Here is a 13,100-nt window from a genome sequence, read left to right as displayed (position 1 = left end):
AAAAAAAACGAAGGGTCTGATTTTTCTTGTTTGATTCTTCCACCTTGTGACCTGAACACTGGATAGATACAGCCCCTCAAGGATCCACTCACAATTGTCTTTCACATAGTAACAAAGTTATTCTTCGAGCTGCTTGTACATTTACCGATGATGTTTTAATCCTCGTATCTGGGCTGCATGAATTGTGTTGAAGTAGCAATATTGTGTAACAGGTAGAAAAGTGTAGACTGCAGCAACGAGGATATATTACCTGAAATGCCTTCTCCTAGTTACGCTGACCAGTAGTTTGAAAATCAAAATTATGAGTTTACATGGCAGCTCCAAAAAATAAATGTCCAAGTAATAGACTTCAAGGCAAACATGTTGGTTATCAGTGTTGCCACAAAATTGTTGTCCTTCTGCCTAATGTTAGAGTTTGCTGGAGAAGAAGATGCTGTTGAAATAACTTTGGGTAAACTGTAGCAACTTACCAATGGATTGTACATATGGCAGCCTCCTCATAATGGACGGTTTGTCATTTAACCCAGAGGCGGAACTCCTCCAGTGGTGTTCTCGGCTTCTTCTTACTGCACTCCACCAACTACCACCACCTTTGTCATGTCAAGTATGCCTCAAACAATTGGATGGTTTTTCTTTGGCAGGAACTGAAGTAAGTGAGGTTCAAAGTTCCCTGGTGTGATACTTGGTTGAATCTTTTCCTGATGTTAGGGGCAGCTTTTCTAACCTCTTCACTGACACTAGTGTCTGTGTCTGGATCAACCCTATCATATGTCATTATATCAGATGCCAAGCTGAGCGTTGGTGAACTGGTTATTATTGAGTCAATGTTGCATGATGGTATTATTGAAAATTCCAATCACCTTACCAGTGATGTGGATGGGTCTGCGTGTGTTTCTGAAATCCAGTACTGGATGAGCAGAAATTTCCTCCAACAAAATATTGAGAAGACTGCTGAATCATAGAATTCATAGAATTTACAGTGCAGAAGGAGGCCATTCGGCCCATCGAGTCTGCACCAGCTCTTGGAAAGAGCACCCCACCCAAGATCCACACCTCCACCCTATCCCCATAACCCAGTAACCCCACCCAACAATTTTGGACACTATGGGCAATTTAGCATGGCCAATCCACCTAACCCGCACATCTTTGGACTGTGGGAGGAAACCGGAGCACCCGGAGGAAACCCACGCACACACGGGGAGGATGTGCAGACTCCGCACAGACAGTGACCCAAGCCGGAATCGAACCTGGGACCCTGGAGCTGTGAAGCATTTGTGCTATCCACAATGCTACCGTGCTGTTCTCTATTTTCCATTAGACTATTCTCTAATGAATGTGGGAATGCTAAAGAGCTTTTTTCTGATCTGTTGATGGTGGAATCACTTATATCTGTCCATAGTCTGCTGATCCTGGTGCTAAGCATGGAGTTGGCTTCACTAGATTTGTACCTCATTCTAAAATGAACTCTCACACTAGAAACACGGCTTTGCCTTCACAAGGACTGGGGGTTGGTCATTTCTGTCAATTCTGTAGGGACAACTATCAACAGCAGGCACGTTGATAAGGATGAAATGAAGTAGACTGCCTTCTCATGTTGATTTCCTCAATACCTGACGTAGACCTAGGGCGCGATCTAATGGCCCTGTTAGCATGGGCTCAAATCCCATAATAGCCGCTATATCTCACGAGCAGCAAAAAAAAAAGGATGTGCACCGCGAGATCTCCATTTGAAATCGTCCCTGGTGACATAATCAGGTTCACGCACAACGAGAAAGTGAACCTGATTTTGTTGATTTAAATACATTTTAATATAATTAATCGGCTTTATGCCGTGGAGGGGGGGGGGAGGAGAGAGAGAGCCTGCATGCCTGCGAGGAGGGGATGTGGGGAGAGGGTGGAAGCCCCGATGCCATGGTGGGTGGGCGATGTTGCCATTGGGGTGGAGTGTGCATCCCGAGGCTTGAGGGAGCTGCCCCGATCTCTGTTGGGGGGTGGGGGCCTTAAATGTAACTTTGAAATCGGGGCAACCTTTAAAAAATGGCGCCCCATTATCAGAATTCTGGCTTTGTTGGTCTGTTTAGGACCCACCCCCAGCTGGCTGTGTGATCCTTGCCAACACTTTGAAATTGCACAGAGTGCTGAAAAATCAGATGTAAAAAAGGCAACTGAGAAACAGGTGAGTTTAATGGGGAAAATTGCACCCCTAGAATGAAACCTGTGTCCTTGAGAGTGTGGCCAGTGGTATTACTACTAAAGCTCTCTTGTGGTGCTCATTGAAGTAACCTACCCCAAAGAATGATTTCTGCCTGGTACGTAGCAATTAGTTGGAGGTTTCCTTGACCTTTTGTTTTGCCCTGAAACCATAGTCAGTGTTGTTCCAAAGTCTCCTGCAGCTAACAATGTGCAGTGATGGAGGGAAAAGATCAATTCTGTGACTTGTTAAAGATGACTAGTATTCTGAGACCTTGGTGAACAGTTAATTGTTTCTAGGGATTCTTTACAAATGCAGATGTCCTTTTCTCACTCCCTGAACAGAGGTAGTATCTGCCAGAATAATGAGAGACGAAACAGTAATAACCCCTTTGCTGAAGATGAAGTCAACCACGAGGTGAAGGAGATCCGGAAAGAGGAAAAGAAAAAGTTGGTGAAAACTGTCTGTCTTTGTTGGGGGCGACTTGGAGTTTTTCACTAACATTCACTAACATTGACTTAAGTTTTAACTATTCAGTGGGGCCAATTTATCAATAGGATTATTGCCCTGGCTATGTTCCTCTCTCTGTCTCTGTAATGTATATACTTATGACTTAATTTGCCTTGATCTTTGTGTCACAATGGTTCCGTGTATCTGGATGAATTTCTCACTATCTTTCTAGATTCGTTTTATATATATATATATATATATAAAACAAAGAATCTGCATAATGAGCTCATATTCTGGAATGCTGTCTGCATTATGTAGCCTCATAAATAAAGGTAGTGCTTTTCTAGACTTCTAATATCAAGTACAACTTAATGGAGAAGAAAAGAACTTTGTGTTTAAGCTCCTCTCCCATTTTGCACCTAAATGCAAAATAGATGCTTTGTGTTTTTTCTGACCATGTGGACATCCTTCTTGCTACACTGATCAATGATGTCACCATGCATTCTGGAATTATCCTGTTGGAAACCTGTTTAGGGGCATGAATTGAACCAACCCAAGAACTGGTTTGTCACCACAGAACCTTAGCAAACACTTGACCTACTCGCTCTCTCTCAATGCTTAAGAGTTTTCAGCCAATAGTCCAGTTTCCCAGGTTGCAGCGGTACCAGTTTACCACCTTGACAGGTCCAAAGTGTGGCTTCGCATTTACTAATGGACTGGCTCTAGAGTCCTTACCAAGGACGTCAAGGAGCTGCCATGTAGGACCCAAGTCCAGGTTCTCCATACAGCTCCAAAATGGATGTTACTATTTTATTTTGTCCTGAATATTCTTTATCACAAATGAGGGTACTTATGAAAGAATTCCTTTGTTCCTTCTCCTTTTAATGAAAACCAACCAGCTGTACTTCATTTATTTTAGATCTGTAGGTTTACAGATCAAACACTGGTGTTTCACAAACATCTTTAACCTCAACCCTGCTGGTTGCAATAATGTAAATTGAATCAAACTTTTCATAATTTCCTTTGTGCTACTTTACATCAAAATATCAAAAGTATTTGAAGATGCGATTAGAAAGAAAAACACCTGCAGTAGCTGAAAATCTGGCATAAAAGCAAAGTGCTGAAATATACACCCAGGTTATTCAGTGCCTCTTAATAAGAAACAACATCAATGGTTACACCTGAGATGTTGACTTTATTCTACAGATATTGACTGACTTGCTGCGTAGTGTTTTTGTGTGTTATGTGTTAGCACTGTAGCTCTTCCCCAGGTTAAGGTCATTTTAATAGTCCTCAACTGAATGTGGGAAGAAGTAAATTGTCTCCGGTTTCGCAGTTTGAGGATATGGGGTAGACCATTTAGGCCAGAGATGAGGAGACATTTCTTCACCCAGAAAGTGGTGAGCCTGTGGAATTCATTACCCCAGGAAGTAGTTGAGGCCAAAACATTGTATGTTTTCAAGAAGCAGTTAGATATAGCACTTAGGACTTCCAGTGGCGGCCATAGAGTGAGTGGTTGCACATTTAGTGGCTCCTGCTCAAAGTGGAATTGTTTGGTCCTTTTCACGTGATACAGAGGATGTTTACTGGTGCAAAGTGCATGAACAGTGAGAGATAGAAATTCTTCTCCGCTAGGGCCTGTTTATGGCTTGTTGAATGAGGAGTGTAATGATCAAGGGGTAGCAGTCTGGCCGGGAGAACTTTCGAAGTGTGACAGAGGGAAAGATGGCGGCGGTTCTCGGGCATCGTTGCCTGCCCATTGGTCTACCAAGCAATTGGGGGATGTTCTGAATGCCAGGTTCCAACAACAGAGATAAGAGGCCCCAGAGGACCTGGCTAAGGTGGTGGAGCTGATTAGGGTGGCTATTGAGAGAGTGGAGCAAAGGCCGGAGGCGCAGAGTTTGGTGCTCCAGAAGGTGGAGGAATTGATTGTGAATCATGAGGACCAGTTGGTCTCGTTGGAGGCAAAGATGGTGCTCGTGGCAGAGGGCCAGAAGCAGCTGAGGGAGCAGGTGGAGAACCTGCAGAATCTCCCAGGAGGCAGAATCTCCAGAGTGTGGAGCTGCCTGAAGGGATTGACCACACAGTATATCGCAAATATGTTTGAGACGTTGGTTGGGAGGGGTGGTCTTTGACTGTTCTCCCAAAATAAATCAAGTGCACAGGGCGTTGAGGAGGAGGCCGAAGGCAGGGGAGCAGCCAAGGGCGATGATGGTGAAGTTGGATTGTTTTCCAGACAAAGAAAAGATTCTGCGGTGGGCAAAGGAGATGAGAGAGTGTACCTGGGAAGGAAATGTGGTGCGTATCTACCAGGACTTGGGTGCAAAGCTGACCAAGTTTGCGGGCCTGGTTCAATAGGGTCAAATCAACCCTCTGCAAGAAAGGAGTGACGTTCAGGGTGTTATATCCTACTCGTCTGTGGGTCACGCACCAGAATCAGGAATTCTATGGGTTGTTTTAAATTTTAGAGTACCCAATTATTTTTTTCTCCAATCAAGGGGCAATTTAGCATGGCCAATCCACCTAACCTGCACATGTTTGGGTTGTGGGGGGGGTGAAACCCACGCAGACATTGGGAGAATGTGCAAACTCCACACAGACAGTGACCCAGGGGCAGGATTCAAACCCTCAGCGCCGTTGTCCCAGTGCTAACTACTGCGCCACATGCCTCAGGAATTCTATTTTGATTTACTGGAGGAGATGAGCAAATTTATGAGAGTCCTTGGAATGGGGGACATGTGAGGACATTGACGTTTGGAGATGGCAGTATAGGGAATGTGGGTGTATATGCTGGGCGGATCGTTGCATTTACTGTGTTTAGCTATGGATTGGGCAACTGTTCTTGGGGAATTGCGGGTGAGGGGTGGTAGTGGGGGGGAATGGGGAGTAGGAAGCTGCCTCTAGTAGGGACCACCATGCTAACCACCCTCTCCTTATTGTATCTGTTAACAGTTTAATTTTCCCCAAAGAAGTCAATAAACGGCTGCCACCTCCGTGCGAACCCTAACATTGATCCTCTCAGGGCGAACTTAATTTTCTCAAGCCTGCGAAACCCAGCCATGTCGCTAACCCATACCCCCGATTTCAGGGGCTCCGAGTCCCTCCACGCGAATAAGATCCGTCTCCAAGCTACCAAGGAGCAACGACCAAAACGTCGGCCTCTCTCGCCCCCCGGACTCCCAGGTCTTCCGACACTCCATAGATCGCCACCTCCAGACTCGGCGCCATCCTCGTTTTTAGCACCGTGGACATGACATTGGCAAATCCCTGCCAGAATCCCCTAAGCTTCGGCCATGCCCAAAACATGTGGACATGATTTGAGGGCCCTCCTACACACCTGTCCTCTACCCCAAATAATCAGCTCATCCGGGCCACCTTCGTGTGTGCCCGGTGAACCACCTTGAATTGTATCAAGCTGAGCCTGGCACATGATGAGGATGTGTTGACTCTGCTCAAAGCATCCTCCCACAGACCCGCCTCTAACTCCTTTCCCAGCTCATCTTCCCACTTGTGCTCCACCTCCCCTATCTGGGTTCCCTCCCACTCCATAAATTCTTCATAAATGTCCGAGGCCTTCCCCTCCCCCAGCCCCGTTTTAGAAACTGCCTGATCCTGTATCCCTGTGGTGGTAGAAGCAGAAAGGTCAAGACCTCCCATCGCACAAAATCCTTCACCTGGAGATAATGAAGCCCATTCCCTCCCAGCAATTCAAACTCCTCCTCCAGATCCTCCAAACGAGGAAAGCTCCCATCAATAAACAGATCTCCCAGCCTCTCAATACCTGCTCTCTGCCACCTCCGAAAGCCCCCATCCAACCTCCCCAGGACAAACCGGTGATTGCCGCAAATTGGAGCCCACACCGATGCTCCCTCCGCTCCCATATGCTTCCACCACTGTCCCCAAACTCTCAGAGCTGCCACCACCTCCGGGTTTGTGGAGTACTGGATTGGCGAGAACGACAGGGGTGCCATTACAATGCTCCTAAACTTGCGTCCCTGCATGATGCTGCCTTTACCCACTCCCATACCAACCCCTCCCCCACTACCCACTTCTTGATCATAGCTATATTTGCAGCCTAGTAGTAATTCCTAAAGTTTGGTAGGGCCAACCCCCTCCCCTCGGCTCCTCTCCAACAGCACTTCCCTTACATGCGGGGTTTTACCCGCCCACACAAACCCAGAGATCACCAAATTCACCCGCTTAAAAAAGGCCTTTGGTATAAAAATAGGGAGACACTTGAAAACAAATAAAATTCTCAGGCAAAGCGTCATCCTTTTTTTGTAAAATATTTTATTTAAGGCATTTGTGATTTTATAACAATAAGGGTAAACCATATACAAACAATTATAAACCTAGTGCAAAGACCATCTACCTCCCTCACAGGTCCCACCTTCCTTGAACAGTAATCTAGACTAAACCACCCACCCCCCCACCCCCCTTCTGCTGACAGTTAATTTTCTCTTGAGAAGTCGACAAATGGCTGCCACCTCCGGACGAACCCTAGCGTTGACCCTCTTCGGGAAAACTTGATTTTCTCAAGACTGAAAAAGCCAGCCATGTAATTGACCCAGTCTCTGATTTCGGGGGCTTCGAGTCCCTCCATGCTAACAGTATCTGTCTCTGGGCTACCAAGGAGGCAAAGGCCAAGACGTCGGCCTCTCTCGCCCCCGGGACTCCCGGGTCCTCCACACTCCGAAAATCGCCACCTCTGGACTCGGTGCCACCCTTGTTTTAACACCGTGGACATGACGTCTGCAAACCCCTGCCAGATTCCCCTCAGCTTCGAACATGCCCAAAACATGTGGATGTGGTTCGCTGGCCCTCCCGCGCACCTTGCACACCTGTCTTCTATCCCAAAAAACTTGCTCATCCGGGCCACCATCATGTGTGCCCGGTGAACGGCCCTAGCCCGCCCCTCCTCCCACTCTCCCTGGTGCCCCCTGACCTACGCTAGCTACGCTGACCCCTGCCCTTGGCACCTGACTGTCTCCCGCCCGAGTGCTCGGGCCCTCCCCCACACACCAAGGACCCATTAACCTGATTGTATCTCCCCATGCCGTTTCAAGTCCCTTAACCAGCTCCTAGCCCATCCCCCTATCCGAGGCCTCGATCTCCTGCCAAAAGATACCCTCGTTGCAATCTCCCAAAAACACCCTAAGCAGTGCGCCCTCCAGCCCCCGCTCTCTGTCCAGGCTGAAAATAATCTTGGATAAAACATTACAGTATAGGATAATTTAACAGACCGCCGCCACACAAAAGCTCAGAGTCCTTTAGTTCAAGTCCAGCTTCTTCTTTTAATAAAAGTCCACTCCTAGTCAGAGCAGGTTAGGTTAACAGACCGCCGCCACTGTACAGCACTGAAAAAACTAAGTGCCCGTTAGTTCAAGTCCAGCTTCTTATCTTTAATGATGTGGAGATGCTGGCGTTGGACTGGGGTGAGCACAGTACGAAGTCTTACAACACCAGGTTAAAGTCCAACAGGTTTGTTTCAAATCACTAGCTTTCGGAGCACTGCTCCTTCCTCAGGTGAATGAAGCGGTATGTTCCAGAAACATATATATAAACAGATTCAAAGATGCCAGACAATGCTTGGAATGCGAGCATTAGCAGGTGATTAAATCTTTACAGATCCAGAGATGGGGTAACCCCAGGTTAAAGAGGTGTGAATTGTCTCAAGCCAGGACAGTTGGTAGGATTTCGCAGGCCAGATGGTGGGGGATGAATGTAATGCGACATGAATCCCAGGTCCCGGTTGAGGCCGCACTCGTGTGTGCGGAACTTGGGTATAAGCTTCTGCTCGGCGATTCTGCGTTGTTGTGCGTCCTGAAGGCTGCCTTGGAGAATGCTTACCCAGAGATCAGAGGCTGAATGCCCTTGACTGCTGAAGTGTTCCCCGACTGGAAGGGAACATTCCTGCCTGGTATTGTCGTGCGATGTCCGTTCATCCTTTGTCGCAGCGTCTGCATCGTCTCGCCAATGTACCACGCTTTGGGACATCCTTTCCTGCAGCGTATGAGGTAGACAACGTTGGCCGAGTCGCACGAGTATGCACCGCGTACCTGGTGGGTGGTGTTCTCACGTGTAATGGTGGTATCCATGTCGATGATCTATAGGGCGGAATTTAACGGAAACATTTCTAATTTCATTTGTGGTGAGTGTTGACAAGAGTTTTCCACCGGCGAGTTTCCCGCCGGCTCTGCTGGCGAATTCCTCACTGCTATCAAACAAGACTTTTTTAAAAAATATATATTTTATTAAAGTTTTCAAACACAATTTTTCCACCTTACAAATCAACATAAAAGATAACACAATAACTAATAAGTAACATTATTTAAATAAAATAGTGAACTGGCAAAGTAACAAAAAATACTGCCATGTCATTTATCCAGGCCTCCACGCCGGGGGGTTTCGCTTCCTTCCACATGAGTAAGATCCTTCGCCGGGCTACCGCCGGAAATCACTCTTGCCACTCCCCTCCAGTACTCATCCAGTGCCGGACACGACCAAAACATATGTGTGTGGTTCGCCGGGCTTCCCAAGCACCTCCCGCACCTGTCCTCCACTCGGAAGAACCTGCTCAGACTTGCTCCCGTCATATGTGCTCTGTGTAGAACCTTGAATTGTATCAGGCTAAGCCTGGCACACGAGGAAGAGGAATTTACCCTACTCAGGGCACCCGTCCACAGACCCTCCTCAATTACCTCCCCCAGCTCTTCTTCCCATTTTCCTTTCAGCTCCTCTACCAGCGTCTCCCCCTCGTCTCTCATTTCCTGATATATTTCGTTCACTTTGCCATCCCCGACCCATACCCCCGAAATCACTCTATCCTGGATCCCCTTTGTCGGGAGGAGCGGAAATTCCCTCACCTGTTGCCTTGTAAACGCCCTCACTTGCATGTATCTAAAGACATTCCCCGGGGGCAACTCATCCTTTTCCTCCAGCGCTCCCAGGCTCGCGAACGTCCCGTCCATAAACAAATCTCTCAATCTACTAAATCCTGCCTGATGCCAGCTCTGGAACCCTCCGTCCATCCTTCCTGGGCCAAACCTATGGTTGTTCCTGATCGGGGACCACACCGAGGCACCCGTCACACCCCTATGTCGCCTCCATTGCCCCCAGATCCTTAAGGTTGCCACCGCCACTGGGTTCATGGTATACCTTTTCGGGGAGAGCGGTAGCGGCGCCGTCACCAGCGCCTTTCGGCTCGTTCCTTTACAGGACGCCATCTCCAGCCTCTTCCACGCCGCCCCCTCTCCCTCACTCATCCACTTGCGAACCATCGCCACATTGGCGGCCCAGTAATAATCCTCCAGATTCGGCAACGCCAGTCCCCCTCTGTCCCTGCTGCGCTGCAGGAACCCCATCCTTACCCTCGGGGTCTTCCCTGCCCACACGAAACTCATAACACTCCTATCTATTTTCTTAAAAAAGGCCTTAGTGATCAAAATGGGGAGACATTGAAAGACAAAAAGAAACCTTGGGAGGACCATCATCTTGACCGCCTGCACTCTGCCCGCCAGTGAGAGCGGCAGCATATCCCACCTCTTGAAATCCTCCTCCATCTGCTCCACCAGCCGTGTCAGATTGAGTTTGTGTAAAGCTCCCCAGCTTCTGGCTACCTGAATCCCCAGATATCGGAAGCTCCTTTCCGCTCTCCTTAACGGCAGGCCGTCTATCCCTCTTCCCTGATCCCCGGGGTGCACTACGAAAAGTTCACTCTTCCCAATATTAAGCCTATATCCCGAAAAATCTCCAAACTCCCTCAATATCTGCATAACCTCTGTCATCCCCTCCACAGGATCCGCCACATACAGCAGTAGGTCATCTGCGTAGAGTGACACTCGGTGTTCCTCTCCCCCTCTAACCACCCCCCTCCATTTCCTAGAGTCTCTCAGCGCTATGGCCAATGGTTCAATTGCCAGCGCGAACAGTAATGGGGACAGGGGGCACCCCTGCCTTGTTCCCCTATGTAACCGAAAATACTCCGATCTCTGCCCATTTGTGATTACACTTGCCACTAGGGCCCCATAGAGGAGTTTGACCCAACTGACAAACCCCTCCCCGAACCCAAACCTCCTCAACACCTCCCATAAATACTCCCACTCTACCCGATCAAATGCCTTCTCTGCATCCATCGCTGCCACTATCTCTGCCTCCCCCTCCACTGGGGGCATCATTATCACCCCCAACAGCCGTCGCACGTTGACATTCAATTGTCTCCCCTTTACAAACCCTGTCTGGTCTTCATGCACCACCCCCGGGACACAATCCTCTATCCTCGTCGCTAGCACTTTTGCCAGCAAGTTGGCATCCACATTCAGGAGTAAGATAGGCCTATATGACCCGCATTGCAGCGGATCTTTATCTCGCTTCAGGATTAATGATATCGTCGCCTCCGACATTGTCGGGGGTAGAGTCCCCCCTTCTCTGGCCTCGTTAAAGGTTCTCGCCAGCAGCGGGGCCAACAAGTCCACATATTTCCTATAAAATTCCACCGGGAACCCATCTGGTCCCGGGGCCTTCCCTGCCTGCATGTTCCCCAGCCCTTTAGTCACCTCGTCCACCCCGATTGGCGCCCCCAGACCTGCCACCTCCTGCTCCTCCACCCTCGGGAACCTTAGTTGGTCCAAGAACTGTTGCATCCCCCCTTTTCCCTCCGGGGGTTGGGACCTATATAGCCTCTCATAAAAGGTCTTAAACACCTCATTTACCTTCCCTGCACTCCGCACCGTAGTTCCCGTTTCATCCCTAACTCCCCCTATTTCCCTCGCCGCTATCCTCTTACGAAGCTGGTGGGCCAGCAGCCGGCTCACCTTTTCCCCATATTCGTATCTCATCCCCTGTGCCTTCCTCCACTGTGCCTCTGCCTTCCCTGTGGTCAGCAGGTCAAACCCCGTCTGAAGTCTTCGCCTCTCTCTATATAGTCCTTCGTCCGGGGCCTCCGCATATCTTTTATCCACACTCAAAATCTCCCCCACTAATCTCTCCCTTTCTTTGCTCTCTTTTTTCTCCTTGTAAGCCCTAATGGAGATCAACTCTCCCCTAACCACCGCCTTCAGCGCTTCCCATACTACCCCCACCTGGACCTCACCATCATCATTGGCCTCCAGGTACCTCTCAATACATCCCCGCACCCTTCCACAGACCCCCTCATTCGCCAATAGTCCCACATCCAGTCGCCAGAGTGGGCGCTGTTCCCTCTCCTCTCCTAGTTCCAGATCCACCCAGTGCGGGGCATGGTCTGAAACGGCTATGGCCGAATACTCCGTTCCTGCCACCCTCGAAATCAGTGCCCTGCTCAAAACAAAGAAATCTATCCAGGAGTATACCTTATGAACATGGGAGAAAAAGGAAAACTCTTTGGCCAACGGCCTGGCAAATCTCCACGGATCCACTCCCCCCATTTGCTCCATAAACCCCCTGAGCACCTTGGCCGCTGCCGTCCTTCTTCCGGTCCTGGATCTAGATCGATCTAACCCTGGATCCAGCACAGTATTGAAACCCCCCCCCCATTACCAGGGATCCTACCTCCAGGTCCGGGATACGTCCCAGCATCCACTTCATAAATCCCGCGTCGTCCCAGTTCGGGCATATACATTTACCAGCACGACCTCCTTTCCCTGCAATCTACCACTCACCATCACATATCTACCACCGTTGTCCACCACTATATTCCTAGCCTCGAACGACACCCGTTTCCCCACCAATATCGCCACCCCTCTATTTTTCGCGTCCAACCCTGAGTGGAACACCTGTCCCACCCATCCTTTCCTTAACCTAACCTGATCCGCCACCTTCCGATGCGTCTCCTGAAGCATGACCACGTCTGCTTCAGTCCGTTTAAGTGCGCGAACACTCGGGCCCTCTTAATCGGCCCATTTAGGCCTCTCACATTCCACGTGATCAGCCGGATTGGCCCCCCCCCCTACCGACTACCCATACCCTATTCTAGGCCAGTCCCACGTCCAGGTCCCGCGCACCCACCCGTCCCCCAGGCGGCGCACTCCCGTCCCGACCACCTGTTCCCTTGCCAGCTCCCTCTCGCTCCCAACAGCAGCAACCCAGTTGACCCCCCCCCCCCGCTAGATCCCCATCTAGAATGGTTACTCCCCCCATGATGCTTCCGAAAGTCAGCTGACTCCAACTGACCCCGGCTTCCCCCGCTCTCTCCTTGACCCCCCCCCGTGTGTGGAACTCTCATCCTCCTTGCGCCTATCTTCCCACCATCGTCTCCCTAGTGCGGGAAAAAAAAACACGCTTTCCTGGATCGGCCCCGCTCCCTATGGCGCAGCTTCCCCATTCCTCATCCCCCACCTCAGTCCCTTTTTCCACCGACGCCCACATTTCTCAGTGTCCCCCCAGCAAGGACCCGGTGAGCCCCTTCCACCTCCAGGCGGTCCGAGGGGGCCTCAGCTCCCATTAGCGAATGGAGCATCGTGCTCACATAAGCCCCAACGTC

The 13,100-nt window shown here is 49.6% G+C and overlaps 1 protein-coding gene across 7 annotated transcripts in view; it reads left to right on the top strand.

Moving 5' to 3' along the window:
- Positions 1-13,100, top strand: part of pacsin1b (protein kinase C and casein kinase substrate in neurons 1b) — a 472,183-nt gene that overhangs the window by 448,976 nt on the left and 10,107 nt on the right. For 6 of the 7 annotated variants that reach the window (XM_072480514.1, XM_072480519.1, XM_072480512.1 and 3 more), the window contains one exon: positions 2,536-2,640. The exons of the other annotated variant lie outside the window; for it this stretch is intronic. In XM_072480514.1, coding sequence (XP_072336615.1) covers positions 2,536-2,640 — 105 coding nt within the window. The remainder of the gene's footprint in view (positions 1-2,535; positions 2,641-13,100) is intronic. 7 annotated transcript variants of the gene reach the window in all.

The sequence above is a fragment of the Scyliorhinus torazame genome, chromosome 17 (genome assembly GCF_047496885.1).
Source record: "Scyliorhinus torazame isolate Kashiwa2021f chromosome 17, sScyTor2.1, whole genome shotgun sequence".
Taxonomy (NCBI): Eukaryota; Metazoa; Chordata; class Chondrichthyes; order Carcharhiniformes; family Scyliorhinidae; genus Scyliorhinus; species Scyliorhinus torazame.
This window is presented reverse-complemented; position numbering and strand designations above follow the sequence as displayed.